Source organism: Artibeus jamaicensis, unplaced genomic scaffold (genome assembly GCF_021234435.1).
Source record: "Artibeus jamaicensis isolate MK-2021 breed Jamaican fruit bat unplaced genomic scaffold, CSHL_Jam_final scaffold_537, whole genome shotgun sequence".
NCBI classification, from domain to species: domain Eukaryota; kingdom Metazoa; phylum Chordata; class Mammalia; order Chiroptera; family Phyllostomidae; genus Artibeus; species Artibeus jamaicensis.
Window position 1 is genome coordinate 34,269,493 of NW_026522047.1, and position 13,320 is coordinate 34,282,812.

General features: G+C 40.9%; 1 protein-coding gene across 2 annotated transcripts in view; it reads left to right on the forward strand.

The window, feature by feature from the left end:
- GALNT7 (polypeptide N-acetylgalactosaminyltransferase 7) overlaps positions 1-13,320 on the forward strand; it is a 121,736-nt gene that overhangs the window by 102,780 nt on the left and 5,636 nt on the right. For both annotated transcript variants that reach the window (XM_053658491.1, XM_053658490.1), the window contains exons 7-11: positions 2,500-2,617; positions 4,109-4,231; positions 7,570-7,788; positions 11,490-11,588; positions 12,286-12,414. In XM_053658491.1, the coding sequence (XP_053514466.1) occupies positions 2,500-2,617; positions 4,109-4,231; positions 7,570-7,788; positions 11,490-11,588; positions 12,286-12,414 (688 nt within the window). The remainder of the gene's footprint in view (positions 1-2,499; positions 2,618-4,108; positions 4,232-7,569; positions 7,789-11,489; positions 11,589-12,285; positions 12,415-13,320) is intronic.

Sequence of the window (13,320 nt, forward strand, 5' to 3'; positions counted from 1 at the left end):
ACAATCGTTCTGTACATTTACAATGCATAAATTACTCGTAATTCAAGTTTAATATCCACTTTAATGCATTGGGTATTATGTTGGCAGTAAAAGCAATAGCAAGAGATTTTGGGGGGTGGTTCTTCCTTTTATTTTATGTGCTAACTCTTACATACTAATTTTATACCAGTTATATTAATTAATAAAAATACATGACTTTGGCAAATGCTACCTAGACTCCTTTATTGCTTCCTTCTCAGAAGAGCTCTTGATTAAAAGGAAACCGTATTCCAGAATCAGCTTCTGTCCCCTGGTGGGGCTCTTCAAATAGAACAATGTATGCTGTCGTATTCTTTGGGGTCCTTTATCGGGAACATTTGACTGTGTTCCAAAGGAGTGACTCCAAATGAAATGCTCGTCAAATGTTAGTATAGGCTTCTAAATATGTCTAATTTCATTTTTCCGATCTTATGGTTCTGCTTTTGGTCTCTCTTTCCCTGTTACACTATTGATAATATTAGAACTCTGTTTGGGGAAGGTGTTTCCAATGTCATGCAAATGCTGGTGGGATTTGGGCATGTCGTGATGGCAAACATAAAGAAATTCTAGAACTTCAAGTTTAATTTGACATTTTCCAAATTTCTCTTTGAAGTTATTTTTCAAAATGGTGCAGGAACTTACTGCTTACTTGCTTACCCGACTAACATAATTCTAGAAGAAGAAAAAAAGAGGTAATGATTGTATTCTTTATTCCTGACAATTCCATCGGCTAGTAAAGACATTTTTTTCCAGTGGGCTAGAAAATTTTAAGAGAAATTTCTCTTTAAAAGACTCACTGGTTTTCGTGTTAAGATGCATTTTCAAATATATACTGAGGTAAGTGGGAATGTATTTAAAGATCAAACAGGCAAAGTTATAATAATTTTAAATGGCAGTTAAAGAAATGTGACAAAGAAATATAGCCAAAAATGTAATAGTGCTAATGTTTTGTGAGTTAGACAGTATACTTTAAGGAGAAAGGGAACAAGAGAATAACTTGGCCACAATGTGATTTTTCTTTAATATTGAATATATTACTTGATTCATTATTTGTCCACTTGACAAATATTTAATGAGCATTTACTGTGTGCCAAGCAGTCTTTCCTGGGAATAAGTTTTTAAAAGATCAGTTCCCTAGTGGCACTTAAAATACAGTGGGTGAGACAGAAATTAAACAGAAAACTACACAAATAACTCTGGAATAGCAACTGCAACAAGTGGTGTGAAGAAAAATGCCTCATCCAGCCTGGAGGACCAAGAATGGCCCACTTGCCAAAGTGTCATTAGAGCTGAGACCCAAAGGATGAGGAGTCAACCCTGTAGAGGAGGAGGAAGAACCTTTCAGGAGAATGGACAGCATAGATCAAGGTCCTGAGACAGAAAGGAGTTTGGCAAGTTCAAGGCACCAGGAGAGCGGCAAAGAACTCAGAACAAGGGAGCCAGCTGAGCCTCAGAGTGGAGAGAGGCTGGCAGCAGGGGACCCATGTCGGGTCCCCTCTGCCTGCTGGGCAGGTAGACTTGGATGTGGACAGAATAGAACTAAGGACACAAGTTATAAAGTTACTGCAACAGTCCAAGCAGTGGCAGTGTGGTGAAGTCGGAAAGAGGTGGACAGTTTCAAAATATATCTTCAGGGTAGAATTAAGAGGAATTAGTGATAAATTGAATATTAGATGTGATGATGTAGAAGGTACTCTAATGGAGGCATCTCCTTAAGAATCATGATGAATTAATAATTAATTGTTCAGGTAGGGGAGGCAGGCAACAGAATGTAAATTATTTTCCTGTCACTTCTAATGATAGGAGTGGCTTGTCCCTAAAAAGCTACCAAATGTTTTTGCCCTTGTCCCTAAAAAGTAGCAAATTCAAGATTCCAGTCAAGAAGTTGTACAAATTACCAGCCAGCAGTCCTACCTCCTGGCCTGGTAAATAGCTCAGTCTGTTTCTTCCGTGTCATTTCTGTACTACATTTGCAAACTCTGAATGAACTGTGACGGTTCTGAGATGAATTACACCCTATTTGGCAAGCCCCAGAGCTATAAAATTAAAAAATGACAGACTGCTTCCATGGTGTATGGTTTTGCTCATCCCATAATGACTCATGAATCATTGTGGGAGCAGTTAGCAGACCAGGACTTGTGTGGCTCAGGATTTTTAGGAGTGAAAGAGAAAATTCTACGTTTACTAAATCTGAAGGCTTAATATTTAAATCAACAAAAGAACCAAGGCGCCCTCTAATGGTGAAATGATGCGATGCTCTAATTTTTAATGAGCTATATAATTCTATTTCAATGAGAAATTTTGGTAAATTCATTAAGGAAATATGAAAAGATCATTTCGCAAGGGCTTTATAATTTCTTAATGTTTAGCCATCAGTTCTGTCTCTTCTATGCATTAGTTAGATTGCATTCCAAAAAAGCTTGCTGTCTGTTGGTGAAGGGGGTTGTCTTCAATAGTTATTGAAGTGTTTCTTTTTTTTAGGTCCCCAGCCATGGCTGGTGGATTATTTGCCATTGAACGAGAGTTCTTCTTTGAATTGGGTCTGTATGATCCAGGTCTCCAGATCTGGGGCGGAGAAAACTTTGAGATCTCATACAAGGTAACAGTTCATTTAAACAAATGATGTTTTCTATGTAGTGGCTGACTTTTGTGACTTTCAAATAAGGGCTGGGTTCTTCGCGGGGGGTGGAGTGGAATAACTATTTAAAGCATTTCTCTAAATTATAAGGAATGACTAGCAAAAATGTATGCCTTTGAAGGACAATAAGGCAGAATGCAAGCTCCAGACTTACTACACGTTTACATGGCTCCACTGTAAAATTGAGGCCAGCAAGCTTCAGCAATAAAAAACACCTCCTCATTCCCCTGCCTGAGGCTTTCTGTACATTGGAGCCTTTTGTTATAGAAGCCCTTTGGAGAATCTGCATGTGTTGGGGCCACATTTGACCAGCCCCTGACATAGTTACGCTTTATTACTGTAGGACATGCTTCCGGGCAGAAGCAGATCCCAACAACGACTGTGCGTCCTCAGACTGACCTGGAGCTGCCTTTCTGCAGCTCCCCCATCACTGGAGCACTAACACCTTCCATGCCCATTTCCCAAAAGAGAGACAAAAACCTACTGTGTGTCACAGTTTGAGTTAAACAAATATGCATTACCTTGTCTTAAATGTCCAGTGCTTAGTGCTGTGAGGAAGGAGAATAACTTGGGCTTTGCTCTCAAGGAACTCACAATCCGTAAGAGATTAACATTATATTCAAATTCATAGTATGATGATAAGGTAGAATGCCATTTGGTTGGTGTGATTAAGAAACAGCATCCTACTGGAGGTAGAGTTTGAGGCAGAACGAGAAAGATGGGCATGGTATCAATAAGCAGAGATAAAAGCAGGGGAGGGAGTCTTCCGAGCAAATAGAATAGGGAGAGGTACAAAGGTGAAACATGATGTGTTCAGGATACAGTAAGGAACATATTTTGGGCAGAATCCGACAGCATGAATGAGACAGGGACATCAAGAAGATAAAGTGGGCAGGTGCGTTAGCACCACATTGAAGAGAGCCTTTCCTGCTGAGCTAAGAGATTTTTACCTAATTTGATAAGCAATGGAAACCCATTGACGATATTAAGCAAGGGAATAACATGACCCAAAGCTGCTCTTCGGCTAGAATAATCGCTTGCTATAAATGAGGATAGCATTGAAGAGAGAGAAGCCAGAGGTGAAGAAGCCAGGCAGGAGATTATTATAATAATCACCCAGGTGGGAAATATACTAGCAATAGAAATGACGAATGATGTTAGGAATGGAGACTCTGCATGGTTTGGCAGGGTTACCCTGGAAGAAGTTTGCTGGAGCCACCACCGCATAGGAGGAGGCCCGTAAGCAGCCGTGCATACTGCCTTCCTTACTGCCTGCTTTGGGGTTATATGAGTTTGGAAAACAAGCGAGTTACTTTAAGATTTGTGTAGTTAATAAATTCCCCGTGGACGCCATATCTAATTAAGCTTTTAGATTCACAGTTATAAGATGAATTTTCAGCTGCAATTTATTTTGGCATTTGAAACAACTTTCATATGTGTTTTCCTTGACAGATATGGCAGTGTGGTGGCAAATTACTGTTTGTCCCCTGTTCTCGTGTGGGACATATCTACCGTCTTGAGGGCTGGCAAGGGAACCCTCCACCCATTTATGTTGGGTCTTCTCCAACTCTGAAGGTATGTAAGTCTTTTGGCTGGAAGTGGAGAAGGCTAGGGAACTGACATGTCCGTACCACATGCTGCGGCAGTCAAGTGAATGTCAGCTCACTGAGTGGGGAAATCTCTTAAGCAATCCAACACAGCCTCACATTTACCTTAGGCTAGACTTATTCTTGAAACATCTTATTGTTCTTTGAGATTATGAAGGGGGGATTAGAACAACTGTAATGGCATAATTAATCAAATATATTTTTTAAAAAAACAACAAAAAAAGATTATTCATTGTATCTCACTCGGATTAAGGAGTCCGTATTGAATGTTCTCCAGAAGACAACGCAGGTAAATTCAAAAAGCACTGACACCCTGTAGGAAGGCAGTGGAAAGGAAAAAACATGAGCTCCCATGAGTCACAAATGAGTAAAATGTCTTTTAACGTATGTATTTATTTTAAATACATCAAAATGACAAACAGCCGTATCCTGCAAGACCTAATTTCCCAGCAACATGTACTACAGACATCTTCCCAAAATGTACTGTGCTGGATGGTGGGTTTTTTTTTTTTTCAGCTTAAAAAAATTAATTATATTGAGTTTTTGTAGTAAACAAGCAAATTTTGAACAGTGCTTGCAAAAGATTCATGTCTTTTGTTCCTCAGACCAGGGACAAACCAGGGAACCTTCCGAGAGGGGCCAAATGTCCCTTTGCCTGGAGGCCACCGGCCCCTGGCCTTGACAGCACAACTTTGAAGTATCTTTGGGGGGCTGTTGTCCTAAGTTCTGGGACCCTCTAACTCTGGTGCCTTTCCTTGTCTGGAGTCCTCAGCCAAGTCAAGGGTGGAAGGAAGGTGATTATTGGCTGTAGATGCAACTTGGGACAGTTTCCAAAAGGTGATGGAGGTGGAGATAGCTGGGCTTTAAGAACAAACGCAGAGCTTTCTAACTGGCCAGATTATCTCAGAAGTGCTGAACTAGCGTCCCAGCTACAACAGGGGGTGAGGTTAACATCCCCACACGGAAACCAGGATGCACCAGATCAACCCCAGACCTGACTGCCGATGCAGGAAAAGAACCTGACCTTTGAGTCTGATCCCCCAACGTGAAGAGCTGATGAAAGTCAGATGATTCAAGCAGATGATTCTATGCTGATAGGAAAAGAGGAGAAGGAAATACTCACCCACTCTAAAAATTAGAGGTAGCTCTCGTGAAAACTACCCAGGGATGTCCTGTCCAGCAGGCCCTCAGCGAGTGCCTCCAACATGCCAGGCACTTTCGTTTCTCCAGTTTTAGCGCCCGGCACTTCCGTCACCAGGGCGCCAATGGCCCGGGTCGACTTCCCCAGCCCACTTGTCTTCTCGGAGCTTCAGACCATGATCAGTTGTCTTCTAAAATTATCCTCCTAGATATTTCAGTGTCAGCATAGTCAAACTTTTAAACTTTTCCTCCAAAATGATTCCTTTTCCCATATTCTTTTCTCCCATGAATTCTCTATTCCCTCCAAAATGATTCCAAAATGATTCCTCCAAAATTCTCTCCAAAATGATTCCTTTTCCCATATTCTTTTCTCCCATGAATTCTATTCTCCCATGAATTCTATTCTCCCATGAATGAAACCTAGGGGGCATGTTAGGGTTGTGTAACTCACCTCTCACCTTACGAAACTCTGATAAATCTACCTCACACATACCTCTTAAATCCATTGCTTACTGTGCTTAGTGCCAGTCTTCAAATCTCTCCCACGGATATTAAACAGCCTCCCACGTGGCCATCAGCTTCATGTCCTTCCGTCCATCCTCCACAGACCACCAGTGTTATTCCCTTGAAAATTAAATCTGATGTTTGTTACCTGCTTAAAACCTTTTGCTGCCTCTCATATAAAATATAAATAATATTAATAATCTCTAACCCTTGTCGATTGCCTACTAGGTACCAGGCACAAATCTAAATGCTTTCCATACGTTTTTAAAATTTTTATAACACACCACAAGATAAAGACTCTGGTTATTCTCATCTTAAAGTGAAGAAAGTGAGGCATGTTTTCCCTTTGAACCCTGTATTTCATTTATGCTAAACCACTTGGAGGAGTCCAAATGCACCTTGATTTGTGACTCTTCATTTGCATTTCTGCTTGCCCCCTATTTGAGTCTCACCTAACTAACCTTTCTCGATTGAGCCATCCAGCATCCCCCCATGGTGCCTCTCTGGCCCTCTCCACCCCGAACAAATGTTCCTTCTTTTTGATGCTATAACCCTATGCATATATACTTAATCTTTCACATTCATTAGTATCTAGAAAACATGGATTATGTCTAATTCTGGGTGGGTTTACAAGGATTCAAAATACTTAGCTATAATATCTCACGCTCTTTTAGGATACTGCTGCTTAAAACTTTGTTGAAGCCACTGGCTTTTGCAAGAGCATATTCATCCTTTCAAAGTTATCTCGTAGTCCAGAAAAAAAATGTAACAGAATGCTAGGTTTTCCTACTGCTGATGTAAAACAAGGTCGACTACTATAGCCCATGGGCCAGATCCAGCCCTTTGTAGTAAATCAAGGTGTATTGGAGCACAGCTCACACCCATTTGTTTATACATGGCCTGTGGCTACCTTTTCAGCAAGTTGAGTAGTTGCAACAGAAGCTGTATGCCCACTAAGCCCAAAATACTTACCCTCTGGCCCTTTATCCACAAAGTTTGCTTATGCATGATAGAGAAGGCCAAGGGGCTAGATTGAGTATGTACTAAATCTGTCATATATATTTTTGCCTACAGGCAGCCTTCAGTAAAACCCTACAAGTTAAATCTTTGCCAGTTATCACAATGCCCACTGATTTGCACTAAGTGCGGAAAATACCCAGTTGATTCTGGGTTATGGTGAAATGGTCTTATTATGGTTATAAGAAGATGAACAAAGCCACTTACAAAAATGTGTTTTATTAAACAGAGCTATTGTTTTTCATGATGGTTTTGAAATGGGATTTTTCCCTACGTGTACTAGTAGTATGGAGATAATTCTGGGAGGAGTATCAGCATCTAGTCAGCCTCTCACAAACCCTCTCTAGGTAACCATTTCTTCCATTAGAAGCAGGATAGAATATATTCTCTGAGACTGAGATATGTGCTCTCGCAGCGAAGAGTCTGTGTCTACCACTTTTTAGTTGAACATGCATGACGATTTTATCCTTGGCTGTTGACATACTATAGTCATTAGCTCAGCTGCATTCGTTGTCGAATTAAATATTAGGTCTTACTGAAATAAGTTTGTTTTATGTTGGTCATATTTCATATGTCTAAGATAAGCTGTTTATGATATTACAGATATTTTTATTTGTCTCATGGTAGTCACTGTCTTTTTTACAGAATTACGTTAGAGTTGTAGAGGTTTGGTGGGATGAGTATAAAGACTACTTCTATGCTAGTCGTCCTGAATCTAAGGCGTTAGCGTACGGGGACATCTCGGAGCTGAAAAAATTTCGAGAAGATCACAACTGCAAGAGTTTCAAATGGTTCATGGAAGAAATTGCTTATGATATCACCTCACACTACCCTTTGCCACCCAAAAATGTTGACTGGGGAGAAGTAAGTATCAGCAATATTCAGATCTCAAAGTGTGTGTGTTTGGAGACCGAGTTTGGGGGAAAGCAGAGAGAGATGGAAGTGAATGAAAGAGAAGAATTCTTGGAGGAAAGTTTGGGTAAAAACCATTTGGTAACTTCCCCCTCCTTTCCACCAGGCAGTTACAACTGTCCTGATACCCAGCCCCGTGTCTCCTCTTCTCATCCTTTGCATGTGGGTCTTTCTAGTTGGAAAGAAAGGCCGTCCTCTCTCTAGCTCCTGCCACTTCTCTTTCCTTCCATCTGACTCCCTTTCTTGGCTAATTCCAACTTATCCTATTGCTCTCAATGTAGAGATCACCAGTCCTGAAAAGCCTTTCTTATTCTTTCCCACTCCCATCAGAAAGTCTCAGTCCTGCGATTTTTCATGAGTTTTCATTACACAAAACTGCCCCTCTCTCAGCCAGTCTATAAGTGCTTGTTCACCACTGTGTTCCAGTGAACTAATGCAGACGCCCCCATATACAGTAGGCACTCAGACAGTGCTTGCCAAGTAAAGGAGTCAATGGATGGCGATTGAAAATGATTAAAATCAATGGCATTGATCTGTGTTGTCCTTTCTTCAAACTTGCCTTTGTAAGTGGGAGCATTTCTCACTCATCCACCCTTGCAGATGCTACCTCACAACTATACTAAACATGCCATGAAATTTCTATTCTACATTCTTTTGTTTAATTTTGTGTCCAGCAAATATTGGTTGAGGGCCTACTATGTCTCGGTCACTCTTCTAGACAGAAAACAAGACGAATGAGGTCATTTTCCTCAGGGACCTTGCATGCCAGTGGATGAGAGACAAAAACAAAGCAACAGGGAAAATGTTTTCATGATGATGATAGATGGAGGTAAGGGCCATAATGGAAATAAGCAGGTGATGTCCAAGACGATGTAGGGACCAGGTAGAGAAGGCTTCTCTGAGGAGGTAACATTTAACCTGAGATCTGAATAATGAAGAGCTCAGAAATGAGAGAGCCAGGAGAGTGTTCCAGGTAAATAAAATGGTGACTTTAAAGGCTCTGAGTCAGGAAATGCTTTGCATGTTTGATAAGCAGAAAAGAGCAGAGTAAATCAGGCGGAGTGGCAGGCAGATGAGGAGGGGGCCTGCTATCCTAAGTGTCGTGGAAAGTCATACGAAGGTTTTAAACAGAAAGGTAGCATGATTTGATTTATGCTCGGGGTGGGGATAGCAAGCTTTCTCTTGGAGTTCTGGACTTGTGAATGGCCCAGTGGGGCTGTCAAATAGATGATAAGCTGCGTATTGATGATACTGAAACCCGGGACACACGCCAAATATACGTCTAAGGATGTGTGTTTGCAGCCACCACCAGGCAGATTGTTTTGTGGGACCGAATGAGAAAAATATAGATAGAAAAAGGAAGACAAGATCCATTCTGAAAGAACTCTACCATCTCAAGCTTGGGAATAGAAGCCAACAAAGGACACTCTGCTACTCTCTCTGCACCTCTTGTTTTACTGCCTTTTTTCCTGTACACTTATTTCATCTCTGTGTGTTATGTCCCGACTAGACCATAGCCCCTGGCAGTTCAGACTCCATTTTTGGTCATCTTTTAACCTCCAAGAACACCTAACTAGTATAGTTGCCTTCTGTGTAAAAGGAGAAAATTGTCTCAGTGACCATGTCCAGTCTCATGGCTTTAAAACCATCTACAAGCAGACGACTCCAATTTCTACCTTCAACCTAAATCACCCTCCCAGAGCTCGGACAAGTATATCCAACTGCCTGCTTGGCTTCTCCACTTGAATGTCTGATACACATTTCAAACTCGCCTTATCCAGCTCTGACCTCCTGTGTCCCTTCTCCAGCCTGCCTTTGCTGACTGCTCAGGCCAAAGCTGTGCAGTCTATTTTGAATCCTTTCCCTCCCTCTCACTTTACATTTAGACGCAGGCTCCAACCCTTTCTTACTCTGGCCTAAGCCACCACATCTCACTGAGGCTACCTTTGCCTTCCTACATCCTGTTCTAAACACAGCAGTCAGGGTGACCTTTTTGAAGTGGTCCTGTTACTCCTCTGTTAGAAACCTGCAGTGACAGCTCCTTGCCCTCGGCGGGGGGGCCGGGGGGGGGAGGCAGAGTCCTTTCTAGCGCCCTCTCGGGCCAGCGTGTCCAGTCCCATTCCTCTCTAGCCTCACCTGCTACCATTACTCCTCACTTAATGCAGCCCCTTTGTCCTCCTTACTTAATGTGGGAAGCCTTTCCCTGGAGTGCTTTCCCTGGGCATGTGTGGCTAACTCATACGTATACCTCAAGTCTGCTTAAATGTCACTTTCTCAATGAGATCCCCCCTGCTATCCCCCAAACACTCCTAGACACACACCCCGTTAACTTGCTTTTGTCCTTTTCTCTTCATGGCACCTTTCACTTTTTTAAAAAAGATTTTACTTATTTAGTTCTAGAGAGTGGGGAAGGGAGGGAGAGAAAGACGGAGAGAAACATCAATGTGTGGTTGCCTCTTACACGGCCCCCTAACTGGGAATCAAATCTGCAGCCCTTTGGTTCACAGACTGGCACTCGATCCACTGAGCCACGCCAGCCAGGGAAAACCCATCCCTTTCTAACTAACATATCCATTATGGTTTTCCCTTCTATTCTGTCTTTCCTTCCCTAGAATATAAGCTCACTGGGCAAAGATCTTTATTTTGTTCACAAGTATGTCAGAGCCTACAATATACCTGACACAGTACTCCCTTAATATTTGATGAGTAAATAAATGCAGAAGTAAACAAGTAGGTGGAATTTTCAGTCTTCCCTTTGCAGTCTCACTCTGACTATATCTTCACTTTAACCGCTTTCCATTCTCTCCCCAGCACCTTGCACTTCCCTTCTCTGTCCTCCCTGCACATTCCAGGGTCAGCCCACACCAGTTACTCCATGGGGGCAGGAGAAGCTCCTTCCTCCACATGTTTATGCCCCCCTTCGTCCGGACTGACACTTAGCCCTCAGCTTCCCTACAGACCTGAGGGTCCTCAGGACCATGACTTGCTTCTCTTTGTATCTTCTAAAGCTCTTATATTGTCCCAGGTACTCAGTCAATATATACTGACTGGATGAATAAAACATTTTACCCAAATACCATGGTAATTTATAATTGAGATATATAATATTTCCAAAAAGGAGAAAGATTATTTTTATACAAAACATGCATTTCTAAGGTGGAAACCTGTGTTGGCTTTTCACTTACATTATCCAGTTCTTGTAACTTTGTCCCCCTGGTTCCTGGAGACAGCTGCCTAATGTGCCACGTAGCCATTTGGGAGTTACCGTAAAAACTCAGTTGTGGTCTGGACGTCCAGAGCCAGCGTCTCTGACCACTGCAGTTGGGTAACTGTTCGCTTCTCACTCACATGAATTATCATGAATTTGAGACTGTATTCAATAGTGTCTTTTAATTTCTTCTGTAGTATTTTATCAAAATCTGTATAGTCCAATGCCCTTTGTCAGAATGAGCTCGTTCCAATATTGACTTAAAGACCATAAATTATTTGAAAGATGAGTGCTGTGCTCTAAACTACTCCGAGACAGACAATACAGTAATAACCTGGCATTACGCATACCCAGATTTCCACTGTGAAAGTCTTTTACTCTCATGTTAGGACTTAGTAAAAACTAAATGGTTGCCTGCCTTATTGTTCTTGGTTCATTTTTTTAGATCAGAGGCTTTGAAACCGTTTACTGCATTGATAGCATGGGGAGGACAAACGGAGGCTTTGTGGAGCTGGGACCCTGCCACCGGATGGGAGGGAATCAGGTAAATAACCTCCTCGCACATTGAAATTGCTTCTTCAGTGAGAACTGCCAGGCTTATGGGGCACGGGGTTTCTTTTGCTTTTCAGTTTGGTGATAGTGTTTGTTTGGGAAAGTAACAAAGTAAAAACATTCTGTGAAGAAACTAACAATGCTAAATCTTTCTGTTAAACAAGGGTATAATGGCAGTATTGCTTTTCATACAAGCAATCAGAATCTAGAATTTTTGTCTAAGACTTAAGACTATAATCTTGCGTGAGACTCTAACTATGTAAGCCTAGCTCCCTAACAATTTCATTTGCAAACATTATTCAGTATTACACATTTCCTCTCAATATGCTGGAATGTTATGCCAATAGTGTATATTTTACTATTCTATTTCCCTACTTTATGTATTTTTCTTGCCTTTAATTTAGATTGTGAACATCAGGTCTGTTTTCACTTTTTTATATTCTCACATTGCTGGTACATGATAGATGTGTGTTAATGACCCATTGTACACCTGAAAGGCTAACGAACATAATCCTTCAGGTGTGAGTGCAGGTTTTGCCTCATATCAGAATGAATATATTTCCTGTCTTTGGACTTATAGTTCTGAACATACAAAAAATTATAGAAAAATAGGATAGCTGTTGAGTTTATTCGTTTTTGTATATCAGCAGAGAAGGTGCCTGTTATTTTTTTACTTCTTTTTTTAATAGCTTTTCCGAATCAATGAAGCTAATCAACTCATGCAGTATGACCAGTGTTTGACAAAGGGGCCTGATGGATCAAAAATCATGATTACACACTGCAACCTAAATGAATTTAAGGAATGGCAGTACTTCAAGGTATTCTGCATTTCAACTTAGGAAATAATAAGTATATGCTATTTGGTTTTAATAACAGCTGTCATGTAGAATTTGGGTGTATAAATCTTAAAACCAGCATTCAAATTGACTTGTATTCCACTGTCATTTAGTCATTTTATTTTCCAGCATGCTAGTGACTCATTGTTCCATAGTGAAGCATCGCTTTTATTCTCTGGTGCAGTATTTCATGTAATGAGGTCACAAGGTGTCCACGAAGACCCACTAATTTCTGAAACCCGGGGAAATCTGTGAGGATAAATAGATGTAACATAAAAAATACTGCGTTTATATTTCATGTTGTCCAGCAGGTGGAGTTAGAGACAGACCAATAACACCTAAAGCTAGGCCTTCACAACTTCCTTATTGCTTTTGGGAAAATACAGAAGTTAGATAAATGTTGCCTGTTTCATGCTTTAAAGGTCATATTTACTTATTTAGCTGACACTCTGGGAGGGAACAGTTCTTCTCTTTTAGCTGTGAATATTCAGCATCCTATGCCAAATTGAGAATTCCAACATATTAAGGGCTTTATACATTTTATAATTCTCAAAGTCTAGACTTGGCTAAAATAAATTTATTGTAAAACATAAAGTTGGGAACGCTGCCTCAAACTGAAAGAACCTGGCAACCCTCAACTTTATTTATTCATTTACTATTTTTATAATACTCTGTTGTGGAAGCGTTTGCCATGCAGGTGTTATTATGACCCAGCTTAATATTCCCAGTCATCAGCATTCATAGGTAATGACTGTGAAGAGGTGAGTATGTGTCAGGTGATTTTTTTTTTAGTAACAAGTTAGGAAAAAGAAAATCAACATAAATTTTGAAGAACAGAGCATTTATTTCCACAAAGAAATGAATAATAACAGTAAGTGATACGGGTCA